This window comes from Pan troglodytes, chromosome 10, assembly GCF_028858775.2.
Source record: "Pan troglodytes isolate AG18354 chromosome 10, NHGRI_mPanTro3-v2.0_pri, whole genome shotgun sequence".
Taxonomy (NCBI): domain Eukaryota; kingdom Metazoa; phylum Chordata; class Mammalia; order Primates; family Hominidae; genus Pan; species Pan troglodytes.
In genome coordinates, this window is record NC_072408.2 from 128,170,273 (window position 1) to 128,185,907 (window position 15,635).

Below are 15,635 nucleotides of genomic sequence, written 5' to 3' on the forward strand. Positions count from 1 at the left end.
GGCAGGAGAATCACTTGAACCAGGGAGTCGGAGGTTGCAGTGAGCCAAGATCGTGCCACTGCACTCCAGCCTGGCAACAGAGTAAGACTCTGTTTCCAAAAACAAACAAACAAAAAAAGTTGCCTTGTCATTCCTTTCCAACACAGCAACAAATTCTGGGAAAGACTTACCGCTTCAGCAAAATCAGGATTAAATTTCAACAAATTGTTTAATTCCTTCTGCAAGGAAGCTGGAGTGAGGGCCTTAGTCTCATCATTCTTTAGCAAAGAAGCCTGAAATTTAAAAATGGTAACTCAGTAGAAAGAAAGGGTCAATAAACATATGAAAAGATATACTAACTAGCATCACCTGATTATTTTCTTTTCTACAGGGGTCCCTTCAGGCTCTGGCCCCTCATCTCACCAGCCTTGGCTGGCCTTCCCTCACTCTAGGTGACACTGAAGGTGGACCCTGCCACATGCTCTCCTCTTGACCATCTACAACACTGTTTCCTCTTCCAGAAACACCAAGCCTCCCACCCATCGCTCCCCAGCCATATACTACCCAAAGCTGAGCAAACCGACGCCCATGCCTAGCTCATCCTCTGGGCCACCTGCTTCTGTCACCTTCTAGATGAAGGTGAGATCCTATAAGCCCCTCCATGCTCCCATAAGCCCTCTGCACTTACCCCTCCTGTGGCACTATCAAACTATAGTAAAATTGCCAATCTGACCCCACCCCAGACTGTAAGCTCCTTCCAGGCAGGTAATGTGTTTGCTTCTTGTATTTCCAGTGCCTGTATGGGGCCTTATGGGAGCCAGGTGGCTTGCCCCAGCTCTACTTATTTGTTTCATATGGATGATATCAGCAACAATTATATAAAATATGTAGAAAGTTAGCTACAAATTAAATGTTTACATTTAACTAGGTTATAGACACTTAACTCCAATTTTACCTAGATGAGTTTTTCTATAAGTAAAGTAATTTCTAAGGGCAGGGTGTGGTGGTTGATGCCTGTAATCCCAGCACTTTGGGAGGCAGAGGCTGAGGCAGGAGTATCGCTTGAGCCCAGGAGTTCAAGAACAACCTGGGCAATATACTGAGACCTCATCTCTATTTAAAAATAATTTCTTAAAAAAAAATTTTTTTTAAGTAAAAATAATTTCTAATTCCATTGTTAATTTATGTCATTATAGAAAATTATTGGCCAGGCGTGGTGGCTCACACCTGTAATCCCAGCACTTTGGGAGGCCGAGGCGGGCAGATAATGAGGTCAGGAGTTGGAGACCAGCCTGGCCAACATAGTGAAACCCTGTCTCTACTAAAGATACAAAACATTAGCCGGGTGTGGTGGCGCACACCTGTAATCCTAGCTACTCGGGAGGCTGAGGCAGGAGAATCACTTGAACCCGGGAGGCAGAGATTACAGTGAGCCGAAATCACGCCACTGCACTCCAGCCTGGGTGACAGGGCAAGACTCAGTCTCAAAAAAACAAAACAAAACAAAACAAAAAACAAATTATTATGTAGGTGTAGTATGGGGAAAAATTATTCCAAAAATATAGAAAACCTACAGAAGAAAACAAAAATCTTCTGCAATCTCACTACCCAGAAATAACGCTATTAATACTTTAGTGTATATTATCCTAGTCTTTGTTCTGTATGTGTGTATATATGTTACATATCATATTCTGATTTTGTTAAAAATATGTGTATACATATTATATAAATTTACAATATACCCTGTATTGTAAACATATATTGTATATACATTACATTTTTAACAAAATCACAATATATGTTTATAATACAGGGTGTATTCCAAATTTATATAATGTGTATACACACATTATATTTTTAACAAAATCAGAATATGATATGTAACTTTATTTCCTGTTCTTTTCATTTTATATTGTAAACTTTGTCTCATCATCAAATATGATTTTTTTTCTTTTTTTTTTTTTTTTTTGAGACAGAGTCTTGCTCTGTCGCCAAGGCTGGAGTGCAGTGGCACAATCTTGGCTCACTGCAACCTCCACCTCTCAGGTTCAAGTGATTCTTCTGCCTCAGCATCCCAAGTAGCTGGGATTACAAGCATCCACCATCACATCTGGCTAATTTTTTGTATTTTCAGTAGAGACAGTGCTTCTCCATGTTGGCCAGGGTGGTCTCAAACTCCTGACCTCAGGTGATCCACCTGCCTCTGCCTCCCAAAGTGCTGGGATTATAGGCATGAGCCACTGTACCCGGCCTGAAAATATGATTTCTAAACCAAAACCAAAATCTAAACTTTCACTGTCATATTTATTGTAAATACTTTTTCCCAAAGTATTGGAGCCCAAGAACACCTTTGTTATTTGCCTTTTAATTTTTTAATTTTATTTCTTTTTGAGAAGGAGTCTCGCTCTGTTGCACAAGCTGAAGTACAGTGGCGAAATCTTGGCTCACTGCAAACTCCGCCTCATGGGTTCAAGCGATTCTTCTGCTTCAGCCTCCCAAGTAGCTGGGACGACAGGCACACGCCACCACATCAGCTAATTTTTGTGTTTTAATAGAGACGGGGTTTCACCATGTTGGTCAGGCTGGTCTCGAACTCCTGACCTCAAATGATCCACCCACCTTGGCCTTCCAGATTGCTGGGATTACAGGCGTAAGCTGCCACGCCCATCCTGTTTGCCTGTTAATTATGTTAAAACAAGTCCTGACATGGAGATGCTTTCAATTTTTATTCTGAAAATCAAATTATCTTCTCCTACATGTTTTCTTCCAGTTTTTTTGTTTTTGTTTTTTTTTCCCAGATGGAGTGTCGTTCTTGTGGCCCAGGCTGGAGTGCAGTGGTGTGATCTCGGCTCACTGCAACCTCCACTCCCCAGGTTCAAGCGATTCTCCTGCCTCAGCCTCTGAAGTATTCCACAGCTTTTATGTTAGAAAGCTCTGGCCAGGCGCAGTGGCTCACGCCTGTAATCCCAGCACTTTGGGACGCCGAGGTGGGCAGATCACCTGAGGTCAGGTGTTTGAGACCAGCCTGCCCAACATGGCAAAATCCCATCTCTACTAAAAATACAAAAAATTAGGCAGCTGTGGTGGCAGGCACCTCTAATCCCAGCTACTTAGGAGGCTGAGGCAGGAGAATCGCTTGAACCCGGGAGGCAGAGGTTGCAGTGAGCCGAGATCACCACCGCACTCCAGCCTGGGCAACAAAAGCAAAACTCCATCTCAAAAAAAAAAAAAAAACCAACAATGTGTAGCTCATTCTAGCCTAATTATCTAACTAAAGCTGTAAATATTTACATTTAACCCTGTAATCCATCTGTAATATACTGAGGTACAAGGTAAAGTAAGGAAGGATCCAGCCGTACTTTTTCCTTACAGTTAACCAATCACATAGACAGGTTTTTCTAATCTGTTTGAAATTCATCTGCAGAGGTAATTCCATACATTTTTTTTTTTTTTTTTGAGACGGAGTCTCACTTTGTCACCCAGGCCAGAGTGCAGTAGCGCAATCTTGGCTCACTGCAACCTCCGCTCACCGCAACCTCCACCTCCCGGGTTCAAGCGATTCTCCTGCCTCAGCCTCCCGAGTAGCTGGGATTACAGACGGGCATCACCACACCCGGCTAATTTTTGTGTGTTTTTTTTTTAGCAGAAACAGGGTTTCACCATGTTGGTCAGGCTGCTCTCAAACACCTGACCTTGTGATCCGCCTGCCTCAGCCTCCCAAAGTGCTGGGATTACAGGCGTGAGCCACCATGCCCAGCCTCCATCACTTTTGTCTAGATATAAACATTACATCTTTCTGCAGAAAGCTCATAACAAAATTAGGGAAAAGTAGAAAAATAGAGCAAAAACTAAAAATTCTATGCTGAAAATAACACAGAAAAATGTTCAGATTATGTTTCCAAGAAAATGAAAAAATATGGCTGAAAAGCATCCATAAGAAATGTTTGGGCTGGGCGTGGTGGCTCACACCTGTAATCCCAGCACTTCGGGAGGCAGAGGTGGCGGTGAGCTGAGATTATGCCACTGCACTCCAGCCTCAGTGACAGAGTGAGACTCTGTCTCAAAAAAAAGAAACAAAAAAGAAATGTTTGGGGCACGCTGGTTCATGTCTGTAATCCCAGCACTTTGGGAAGCCAAGGCAGGTGGATCACCTTAGATCGAGAGTTCAAGACCAGCCTGGCCAATGTGGTGAAACCCCATCTCTACTAAAGATACAAAAATTAGCCAAGTGTGGTGGTGCATGCCTGTAATCCCAGCTATTTGGGAGTCTGATGCATGAGAATAGCTTTAACCCAGGAGGCAGAGGTAGCAGGGACCCGAGATCATGCCACTGCACTCCAGCCTGGGCAATGCTCTAGCTTGGGCAACAGAGTAAGACTCTGTCTCAAAAACAACAAAAAAAGAGAGACGTGTTTGGAGCAAAGTGTATTAATATCTGCAACTGGAAATATATATCAAAAAATAAGATGAAATGGTGGCTGAATAGAGAGTGGTTAGATAAGTAATAAATAGAACAAAAATATTAATTGTAGAATCGAGGTAATAGGTATGGGTAATTACCATACACTGCTTTTCAGGCTCTCTTTATGTTTGCAAATGTCTATAATAAAATGCTGAGAGAAGGGTTAAATCACAGGGTTTTAGGCTGTTAGTCACATACCATTACTAAATGAAACCTGGATTATAACTTTAATAGAAAAATAAAATCACACACAAAATAGGAAGGGGCACAGAGCTACAAGTGCTTCGTTAGTGAGGCAGAGGGGACCAAGAGTAAAGGCTGACACAGACTGACCAACAAACCTATGCACATAACGGGCCTATGCCACGACACACATCACAGGACTAGACACATCACAGGACTAGAAGAGAAGTTCATGATAAATTACAGAATTCACATACCTGTTGAGAAAGAAAAAATTCTGCTTGTTTTTGGGACAGAGGCCCACTGCAAGATACCTCCTCTTCTCTGGAAAAAATAAAAAAACAAAAACAGTAAAGAATTACACAAAAGTGAAAATGATAACATTTATAAAATCAGATGGATTCTTGTATTGAAAGAGTTCAAAAAATTTAATTCTCTCCTCAGAACTAGGAAAGAAAAACATAAAAAGTGATGTTGAGATCAATGCACAGAGCCCATAAAGAAGCCCTGGCATGCATGGTCAAATGGTTTTTGGCAACAGTGCCAAGACCATTTGATAGGGAAAGGACAGCCTTTCCAACCAATGATGCTGGGAAAACTGCACATCCACATGCAAAAGCATGAAGGTGGATCCTTATCTAACACCATATTCAAAAATTAACTCACAAGGACTCAAAGACCTCAATGTGAGGCCAAGGACTCAAAGACCTCAATGTGAGGCCAAAAACCGTAAAACTCTTAGAAGATCTTCCTTCCACCTGCTAGTAATAAAAAATAAATAATACATTTTTAAATTAAAAAAATTAAAAACTCTTAGAAGAAAACATCGAGGAGGCCAAGCGTGGTGGCTCACACCTGTAATCCCAGGACTTTGGGAGGCCAAGGCAGGTGGATCACAAGGTCAAGAGATCAAGACCATCCTGACCAACATGGTGAAAACCTGTCTCTACTAAAATACAAAAAATTAGCCAAGTGTGGTAGTGCGTGCCTGTAGTCCCAGCTACTCAGGAGGCTGAGGCAGAAAAATTGTTTGAACCCGGGAGGCGGAGGTTGCAGCGAGCCGAGATCACGCCACTGCACTCCAGCCTGGCGGCAGAGCGAGACTTCATCTCAAAAAGAAAAGATCACAAAAAGAAAACAATTGAAATTTTCCTTTAAAAAAGAACTAAGAAATATATGTAAGTACATCCTATAAAATAAAAAGGTTCTCTAACAAAGTAATTTCTTTTAGACAAAGAATTATAATCATTAGTTAGATTTAAATATAAAGAATACATTGCTTCAATTTTCACGATGAAATTCAGTTTACTAAATATGCATGATTTTCTGAAACCATATACCTTTATAGAAAATATATTGGATTATACATAAATGACTTCTTAGAATAAGACAAAAACAAAAAGATGGAGTTAGACCTAAATAAATCAAGTTAAGAGAAAACCAACCCAAATAAGAAAAGTCTGAATTTTAACATTTCTGCAGAAGTGACACTTTGCTACTTTAAGCATATAAAGTAGCTAGAAAAAGGATTACACTGTAGCCTAGAAGCATTTCTGAGGGCAACTAACTAAAAGAGAAAGTAGAGAATAATAATAGTTAACATTTCTAGGCACAGTTCTGAATACTTTATATGAATTTATCATTTAATTCTGACAACCCTCTGGGGAAGGGGTATGAGCCCCATTTTGCAGATAAAGAGCTCAAAGCACAGAAAGGGTGAATAACTTGCCCAAGGTCTCAGAGACCAAAGGCAGAGGAGCAGCAGGCCAACCTGGGGATCTGACTGCAGAGCCAGACTCTTAACCCCACACTATGTTGTCTTTCCACCAGACAAGAAGCATTTGTAAGGAAATGAGTTTTGGGGAGCAGTTAATGGTACTATTATCCTCTTGCTCTCAATATGTGCTGAACAAATCATTTAACAGTACAAAAACTACTCATAGAAAGTGCAATAAGCATTCCCCATTTATAAACAATGTCACCCCCTGCCACCCTGGGGATTACAGTAGCCTAACAGCCTGCAATGCAGTAAATAATAAGCTCCCAGGAAATGATAAGGTCCCTTGACCACCTCCTTAGGGCAGGTGGGGCTTACTTCTCTCAGAGCTCTGGACAGTGTATCTGTTTACTTGTCAGCCTTCCTCACCAGATCACAGGCTCTTTGACATCAGGGAATATGAAATACATACATATCTTTTTGCCTGCAAGTACAAGTAGTTTATTTAGAAGCAATCCCAGATAACACTAGTTAGGGAAGGAGAAGTAAAACAGCAAAAGGAAGGACAGTTAATACAAAGTGTGTTACTGGGCCAGTTACCAGTATGGGTGATGGACTATATATTGATTCATCCAACATTCAGGTACAGAACACATTCTATGAGTCAGGCACTCTACTAAACACTGGGGAAATGTGATCAAACAAGACAGAGAAGGGTCTCAGTTCTCAAGGGGTGAAGAGGCAGGGGAAATCAGATAAGCAAGCAAGCAAGTAAATTAAGAAGGTTACTTAGTGATGAGAGGTATGGAGGAATAAAGAAATAGAAAGTATTTGGGGCCGAGTGCGGTGGCTCACGCCTGTAATCCCAGCACTTTGGGAGGCCAAGGCGGGTGGATCACCTGAGGTCAGGAATTTGAGACCAGCCTGGCCAACACAGTGAAACCCCATCTTTACTAAAAATACAAAAATATTAGCGGGTGTGCTGGTGGGCGCCTGTAATCCCAGCTACTTGGTTGGGAGGTGGAGGCAGGAGAATCACTTGAACCCAGGAGGTGGAGGTTGCAGTGAGTCAAGATCGTGCCATTGCACTCCAGGCTGGGCGACAGTGAGACTTGATCTCAAAAAAAAAAAAAAAAAAGAAAGAAAAAGAAAGTATTTGGGATAGGGGCTACCTCGTGGTCAGGGAGGCCCATCTGAGGAAAGTTGAGCTGCGATCTGAAAGGTGAAAGGGAGCACATGAGGTGAAAAGCCAGGGAAGAGCATTCTAGGCAACCTGAGGCAGAAACTGACTGGAGTAGTCAAGAAACTGAAGGATAAAGTCAGAGCAGTCACTATGCTGAGAGTGAGGGAGAAAGTAAAGAGAAAGAGGTCAGGGAAGTTCATTGGGCCAGGTTATACAGGCACTGAGGCCATGGTAAGCTCAAACTCCTCTCTAAGTTCCAAAGGGTTTAGGCAGAAAAGTGCTGGGATCTGATTAATATTCTTAGGGGCTTCCCCAGATGCTGCCTGAAGAACAGATGTAGGGAGACAGGAGTTAAGTCAAGGAGAAAAGTGATGCTAGTGCAGATTTGGTGAGTAGATTTGGTAGAGATTGGGTGCTTAGACTCCAGGGGTAGCAGTGGCCATGAGATAAGTGAACGAGTTCCAAACATAGCAGGGAGGAAGGACTGACTGGATCTGCTGAGGGACTGGGGTGAAGGACAGGGAGGAATCAAGGATACTACTGCATTTTGGGCTTGACCAACTAAGTGAGTAACTTCCTTACAACAGCTTCCTTAGAGGCTAGACCTTAGAAGGCATTCAATAAATTTTCACTGAATTAATCAAGTATTACTTCACTCTGATGTGACGAACAATACCAGTCAGGGACCCAGCAGAAAACAAAGAACACATTCAAACTGAGTAGTCTGAGAAGAGTTTAACAAAGGATGAATTGACAAAAGTAGGGGAAAGGACAGAGAAGTCATAAGACACAATACAGTCCCCAGGACTGATAACAGTGGGGTACCTTTCACCTGGGGCCTGCAAACACTTGCTCCTAGTCACCGAACCCCCTGAAGGAGTGCAGAAAGAGCGACCTGACAGAAGCTGTGACCCTACAGCCAGCCCCCCAGGACCCCCAAGAAAGGGAGCCAATGAATCCACACTCCACGTCATTCTCCCTGGCCCTTGGGATTTCCTGCCAGTGCCTCCCGTTGGCCAATCACAAGTCAGAGGGCAAGGGACCCACTGGTGCAGCCCTTATCAGTTAACTTCCCAGATCTGGAAGGGTAAAAAGGGCATAAGCCAGCACGTGAATTCTAAATGAACAAGGACTTATTGCACTTGAAATTATACTATTTCACAGGAAAAGGATCCCTGTCAGAAAAGCCAAATTACCTTACAGATACATCAAGTTCTTCTTTTTCCATTTTTCTTTCACCCTCATCTCTACTGGTCAGTTCCATATCAGCATCCTCCACTGTCTTTTTCTCACCATTCTGGAAGTACTGCTGAAGGGCAGTGTACAGTTTAAACACTTGGCTGAAAGAAAGCTTACTGTAGGCCAAGATCATGTGACGCAGAAACAAACCTACAAAATAAGACGAGAGACAAGGGGAAAGCATTAACTGACATCCAGGCTACACAATGGCAACTCCACAATGGCAATGACTGTCTGCTGCAATTCTTCCTTCAGAAGAGTAAGAAAGAGACACTTGCAGTTGCCATTCCCTCCTCCTGGAATGTTCTTCCCCAGTCCTTTACAAAGCTGGTTTCTTCTTATACAGGGCACAATCTACCCACCCCACCTCCACCTGAAGGCTTCCATTTTACTTTCTTCATGGCTGTTACACTATCTGAAATGATATTTATGTGTTTACTTTTACCAACTGGCTCCCCCAACCAGAGGTAATCTCCATAAGAGGAAATTCCATGTCTATCTTACACGTCCAGAGCCTGGCACATAGGAAGAGAGAGAGAAATAGCTCACGCTGAATAACATAAAAATTACCATGCAAAAAAGCCAGAGGGATAGAGCACGGGATAAAGCTAATAGAAAAGCATCAAAGAAACACCACGTATGCCCTCACTTTGCATACTATATCAATAATGTATTTTTACTTACCTCTCTTCTTAAGTCTGGGCTGGTGACCCTCACTTACAGATGGACCATGCAGGCAAGTGATCCAGAGGACTGTGAGAAAGAGCTGGGAACCCCTAAAAACCCCAGGACCAGGCTCTGACTCTTACTATTGTAGACAAAACAGAAGGTGCTTTTCCACAGTTAATGATTTAAATATAGATCAAAACAGTAAGGCAATAAATACAAACTGCAACACCTCCAACATCCCCACTGTGTCTGTTCACAGATATAGCAGAACAATGATAGACATGACTTAGAAAGCTGCTCACTTCAATGAAAATACTCTCTGCTCTTCTTAGAAGAGTTTCATACCTACTACACTTGTTTTGTGAACCTCTGGTTCAGTTCCAGAGAAAGAATCTGAAAGGTCATCAAAAAACTGTTCCATATCCTTCAACTCGCCTTCAGCCATCAGTTTGATTCTGAATGAGAAAATCGAGGTGCATATTTTAGAAAGGCCCTTTGAATAACTTCTCATGTTTCATATTCCTCAATTACCTCAAATAATGTATTTTACAGGCAATTCAGAGATTTGTATAAAATGGTGGCTCATAAAACAAACTTCATAATTCAAAATGTTACTCCCGTATTTCTGAAAAGTATCATTGTTGTTTTCTTGATCATAAAATTTGTCAAACTATCACATCAACCAATAAACATTCAATTATCTGCAATGACTAAAAAGAGTAAGATGGATCCATAAAGAATAATAAAATTTGGGGAAAAAAGTTATAAAACAGTATGCTTAATGTTACCCATTTTTCAGCCAGGTGCGGTTGCTCACACTTGTAATCCCAGCACTTTGCGAGGTGGAAGCGGACGGATTGCTTGAGCCCAGGAGTTCAAGACCAGCCTAGGCAACAAAGCAAAATCCCATCTCTACTAAAAATACAAAAAATTAGCCAGGTTTGGTGGTGTATGCTTGTAGTCCCAGCTACTTGGGAGTCTGAGGTGGGAAGATCACCTGAGCTCGGGAAGTCCAGGCTGCATTGAGCCCTGATTGCACCATTGTACTCCAGCCTGGGCAACAGAATGAGACCCTGTCTCCAAAAAAAAAAGCTATCCATTTTTCAACAAAAAAGAATTAAGTAAAGGCTCTTGGGAAAACAACCTAGGGTAATAAAGGTATCTTTTTAAAAGAATTAACTACCACATACCCTTTTGTGATTTTCATCTACCTTCACACCTTTTCATATATAAAGAAGAAAATGAAGTTTACCTGATCTGCACTGAATTTGCCAGCTGTGGACAAGACTCTTCAATTAACTTGTAAAGTTTTGACAGTGTAATATCTGGGCCCTGTGTAAAGGAGAGATATGGAAGTATGGATTTTAAAGAGCTGGAGACTGATAAAGAATTGCAAACATAAATTCATTTATCAACCCCTCTGCTTTAATAATCACTCCAAACATGCAAATAAGGATTTTTCTATCTACCTAAAACACTAAAGTAATACTTCACATTTGCATACCATTTTTGTCTAGTCAGTGGAATGGTCTAAAATAGAAAAAAAGCATAGGATTTATAGTCTGAGGATCCACTGTTCCTTCCTTCTTAGCTTTGTAATCATTGCAAAATTGTGACCTCTGAGTCCTAGTTTCCTTCATCAGTAAAATGGAGATAATAATATCTCCCTTGTTTTTGGCAAAGATTAAATAAGATAATACAAAGTGCTTTGTAAACTGGAAAACATTATACAAATACTATTTTTCACAAACACAATCTCATTTGATCTTCTCCCAAACCTTGTAAGGTAGGCAGACATACTATGTGCTGAAGTCTATAAAGAGTACGACGAGAGGCCGGGCACAGTGGCTCATGCCTATAATCCCAACATTTTGGGAGGCCAAGGTGGGCAGATCACCTGAAGCCAGGAGTTCAAGACCAGCCTGGCCAACATGGCAAAACCCTGTCTCTACTAAAAACACAAAAATTAGCCAGGCATGGTGGCACACACCTGTAGTCCCAGCTACTCGGGAGGCTGAGGCGGGAGAATGGCTTGAACCTGGCAGGTGGAGGTTGCAGTGAGCCAAGATCACGCCATTGCACTCCAGCCTGGGCGACAGAGCAAGACTCCGTCTCCAATAAAAAAAAAGGAGTACCACAAGGAACAAAGAGTATGCAACCTCAGCTACCAAGAAGATTACAGTCTAGTTGAGATTTAAAACTAAATTTAGAATCTTTTTCGGAGAATAAGATGACTGCATATATGCCAACTTCAGATGTGGATAACCCAGCAATTGCACTTCTAGGGAAGTTATTTTGGCATACATTGTTTGAAATGAAGAAAAAATGAAAAGAGCCTGTAAGTCCAATAAAGACTTAATTTATAATACAGAGTTGAATTATGTTGCTTTTCTTACTGTGAAATATAATGCAGCCATTAAAAAGACCATTCGGGGCCTGGCGCTGTGGCTCACGCCTGTAATACCAGCGTCTTGGGAGGCTGAAGCAGGCAGATTACTTGAGGTCAGGAGTTCGAGACCAGCCTGGACAACATGGTGAAATCCCATGCCCAGGCTGCTCTTGAACTCCTAGGCTCAAGTGATCCTCCCATGTTGGCCTCCCAAAGTCTAGGCACCCAGCCAAAAATTAACTAATTTAAGAAATCAAACAGTTAGTAAAGGAGTTGAGGTCTGGCTGGGATGCTACTAGATGAACTCTACATACATTTTGATTAAAACTATACAGTAGGGGGCCAGGTGTGGTGGCTCATGCCTGTAATGCCAGCACTTTGGGAAGCTGAGGCAGGTGGATCCCTTGAGCCCAGGAGTTCAAGACTAGCCTGAGCAACATAGGGAACTACATCTCTACCAAAATTTAAAAATTAGCCAGGCATGGTGGCAGGTGCCTGTAGTCCTAGCTACTTAGGAGACTGAGGTAGGAGGACAGCTTGAGCCTGGGAGGTGGAGGCTATGGTAAGCTAGGATCGCACCACGGCACTCCAGCCCAGGTGACTGAGGGAGTGAGATCCCACCACTCTAAAAAAATTAAAAATAAAAAATTTAAAAATAAAAAATTAAATAAAATAACTATATAGTAGTTAGCCAGGTTAAAAACCAGAAAGAATTCCAAACAGCAAAAAACAACATGAGCAGGAAGGTGAGAGTTAAGAGACCAGAATCACTGTTTCTATTTTTTTTTTTTTTTTTTGGAGACGGATGCCCAGGCTGGAGTGCAGTGATGTGATCTCAGCTCACTGCAACCTCCTCCTCCTGGGTTCAAATGATTTCCTGCCTCAGCCTCCCGAGTAGCTGGGACTACAGGCGCACATCACAATGCCCAGCTAATTTTTTTTGTATTTTTAGTAGAGATGGGGTTTCACCGTGTTGGCCAGGCTGGTCTCGAACTCCTGACCTCAAGTGATCCACCCACCTCAGCCTCCCAAAGTGCCGGGATTACAGGTGTAATCCCACCCGGCCTTTTATTTACCAAAATTTTAGTATTATAACTTTAATAATGGAGGGAAATGCATTTATAATAATAGCAAACGTGGCTAGCCCTGGGAGCTACAAGTTATAAAGACATCCCTTTTATTTAACTGGGTAAGTCTCTTAACCATGGTGTCCTCAGTTCTCCCCTCTTCCCATTCCCCTCACCCACAAATACAAGTGATAAATTTTTTTTAAAATCCTTGATAAACTATACTAAGGAATACAAATACAACTCTAGATACTAATTTTATTAGGTTTATCTTTTAAGATCCCATAATATGGAGGCCCAGGAACCCAGATCTGTTTCTGCCATCACTGTTACTCAACAGACAATGCTTATCCATCAAGGCACAGCTTCACACTTTCTGTAAGAAATCCTCCGGCCGGGCGCGGTGGCTCATGCCTGTAATCCCAGCACTTTGGAAAGCCGAGGCGGACGGATCACGAGGTCTGGAGATCGAGACCATCCTGGCTAACACGGTGAAACCCCGTCTCTACTAAAAATACAAAAAATTAGCCGGGCGTGGTGGCGGGAGCCTATAGTCCCAGCTACTCCGGAGGCTGAGGCAGGAGAATGGCGTGAACCCGGGAGGCGGAGCCTGCAGTGAGCCGAGATCGTGCCACTGCACTCTGGCCTGAGCGACAGAGCGAGACTCCGTCTCAAAAAAAAAAAAAAAAAGTCCTCTCCATGAGTGCGCTCATCCACCTCTATCGCATTTCATTCATTTTACAAAAAACTACTCAGGCATTCTAGGAGGCTTTGGGGATGTACCAGTAAACAAAAACAGGACTAAGTACTGAGCTCGTGGAGGTTACCGTCTAATGGGGGAGAAGGCCATCACTCACGTAACCATGAATATAAATGGAAAAACCACAACTGATATAGGGGAAGGTATATGCCATATGTGAACACACTAAAATGAAAATACTAGTAATATTGAGCATTTACTACATGCTAGTAACAGTTTCTACTATTGTTCCCATTTTACAGAGAGAAAACTGAGACCCAAATGAATTAAGGAACTTAATTATCTGAGCTAAACCTGTGTCTGCAAAATGAAATAACACATGACGGCCGGGCGCAGTGGCTCACTCCTGTAATCCCAATACTCTGGGAGACCAGACGTGAGGATTGCTTGAGTCCAGGAGTTCAAGACCAGCCTGGGTAACATGGCAAAATCCCGTCTCTACAAAAAATGCAAAAAAATTAGCTGGGCGTAGTGACCCGCGCCTGTACTCCCAGCTACTTGGGAGGCTGAGGTGGGAGGATCACTTGAGCCTGAGAGGTCGAGGCTGCAGTGAGCCGCGATCACACTACTGCACTCCAGCCTGGGCGACAAAGCGAGACCCTGTCTCAAAAAAATAATAATAATTTAAAACAAATTTTAAGTGAAGTGCTTAGCACACAGTTAAGTATTCAATCAGTGCTCGTCCTTGGCTTTACGCCTTTTTTTTTTTTTTTTTTTGAAACGGAGTCTTGCACTGTCGCCCAAGCTGGAGTGCAGTGGCGCGATCTCGGCTCACTGCAACCTCCGCCTCCCAGGTTCTAGCGATTCTCCTGCCTCAGCCTCCCGAGTGGCTGAAATTACAGGTGCCCGCCACCACATCCAGCTAATTTTTTGTGTTTTTAGTAGAGACGGGGTTTCACTATGTTGGTCAGGCTGGTCTCGAACTCCTGACCTCGTGATCCACCCGCCTTGCCCTCCCAAAGTGCGGAGATTATAGGCGTGAGCCACCGCGCCCGGCCCGGTTTTATGGCATTTTTACTGTTTATTACGGTCCTCTAGGATAGGGAGCCTGTATGACTTATCCCTGTGTCTCCAACGCTCTATTGTACCGCCCCATTTTAAAGAAGATACAGGATCTGAGACTCTAACTCTCAGCTAATAAATACTGGAGCCAGACATAAACTTGCAAAAAAAAAAAAATGCATGTAAAGCGCCTGGCCCACCGTAAACGCTCAGTACGTGTTAGCTACCGGTAGTAGCTATCTTTATTTCTTCACGTTCCTCCAGGCAGGGAGAGTATCTGATGGACACAAGTGTCCCCAAGCCCAGGGTTCCGCACAGAGCAGATGCTCAGTAAAAGTTTGCTGCACGAGCAGGAGCCAGCGGACGCCTCTCACCTGCAGCAGGGGCAGGAGCAGCTGGTTGAGCCTCCGCCGCTCCATGAGGCTGACGGCGCCCTCGCCTGTGCGGCTCATCTCGTTCAGCAGCACCAGCACCGCGATCTTGTACGGCGTCACCCAGTCCTTGATGCCGAACACATTGGCGTGCACAACCCCATTGGTCATCATGGGATTGAAGTAGAGGCTCTCGTGGACGCTGGCCATGGCGGCCCGAGACTAAGTCTCGGGCCCGCGGCGCGCTGCCGCCAGTTTTCACCACAAGGCACAACACTACCGGGTCTACATCTCCGCCCGCCCTCACAATATCCCAGGAAACAGACATCCGCGTGCTCGCGGCATTTGTTAACCAATCAGAGCAGTCTGTCAGAGCACATGGGAGAGCGACAGCCAGTCAGAATGTACAAGAGTGCGGGGAGGGGTGCACCAAAAGACTGACTCCCTACAGAAACTTTTGCCGAGTGGGAGCAGGTTCCCAGGCTACGTGGACAGGGACCGGATGGGAGGGGAAGTCGATGCTTGGGGTCGGGGCTGAAGGGACTGAGGAGCTCCCAAAGTGGTTTTGTTGCTGTTGTTGGTTGTTGTTGGTAGTGGTGGTGCTGGTGGTGGTG

The 15,635-nt window shown here is 43.4% G+C and overlaps 1 protein-coding gene across 2 annotated transcripts in view; it reads right to left on the reverse strand.

Moving 5' to 3' along the window:
- Positions 1-15,429, reverse strand: part of ANAPC5 (anaphase promoting complex subunit 5) — a 44,499-nt gene extending 29,070 nt beyond the window's left edge. For both annotated transcript variants that reach the window (XM_003952336.6, XM_001166076.4), the window contains exons 1-6: positions 15,025-15,429; positions 10,685-10,764; positions 9,778-9,887; positions 8,721-8,913; positions 4,882-4,948; positions 171-272 (exon numbers count right to left, since the gene is read on the reverse strand). In XM_003952336.6, coding sequence (XP_003952385.1) covers positions 171-272; positions 4,882-4,948; positions 8,721-8,913; positions 9,778-9,887; positions 10,685-10,764; positions 15,025-15,231 — 759 coding nt within the window. In that variant the 5' untranslated portion in view covers positions 15,232-15,429. The remainder of the gene's footprint in view (positions 1-170; positions 273-4,881; positions 4,949-8,720; positions 8,914-9,777; positions 9,888-10,684; positions 10,765-15,024) is intronic.
- Positions 15,430-15,635: the final 206 nt, after the last annotated feature.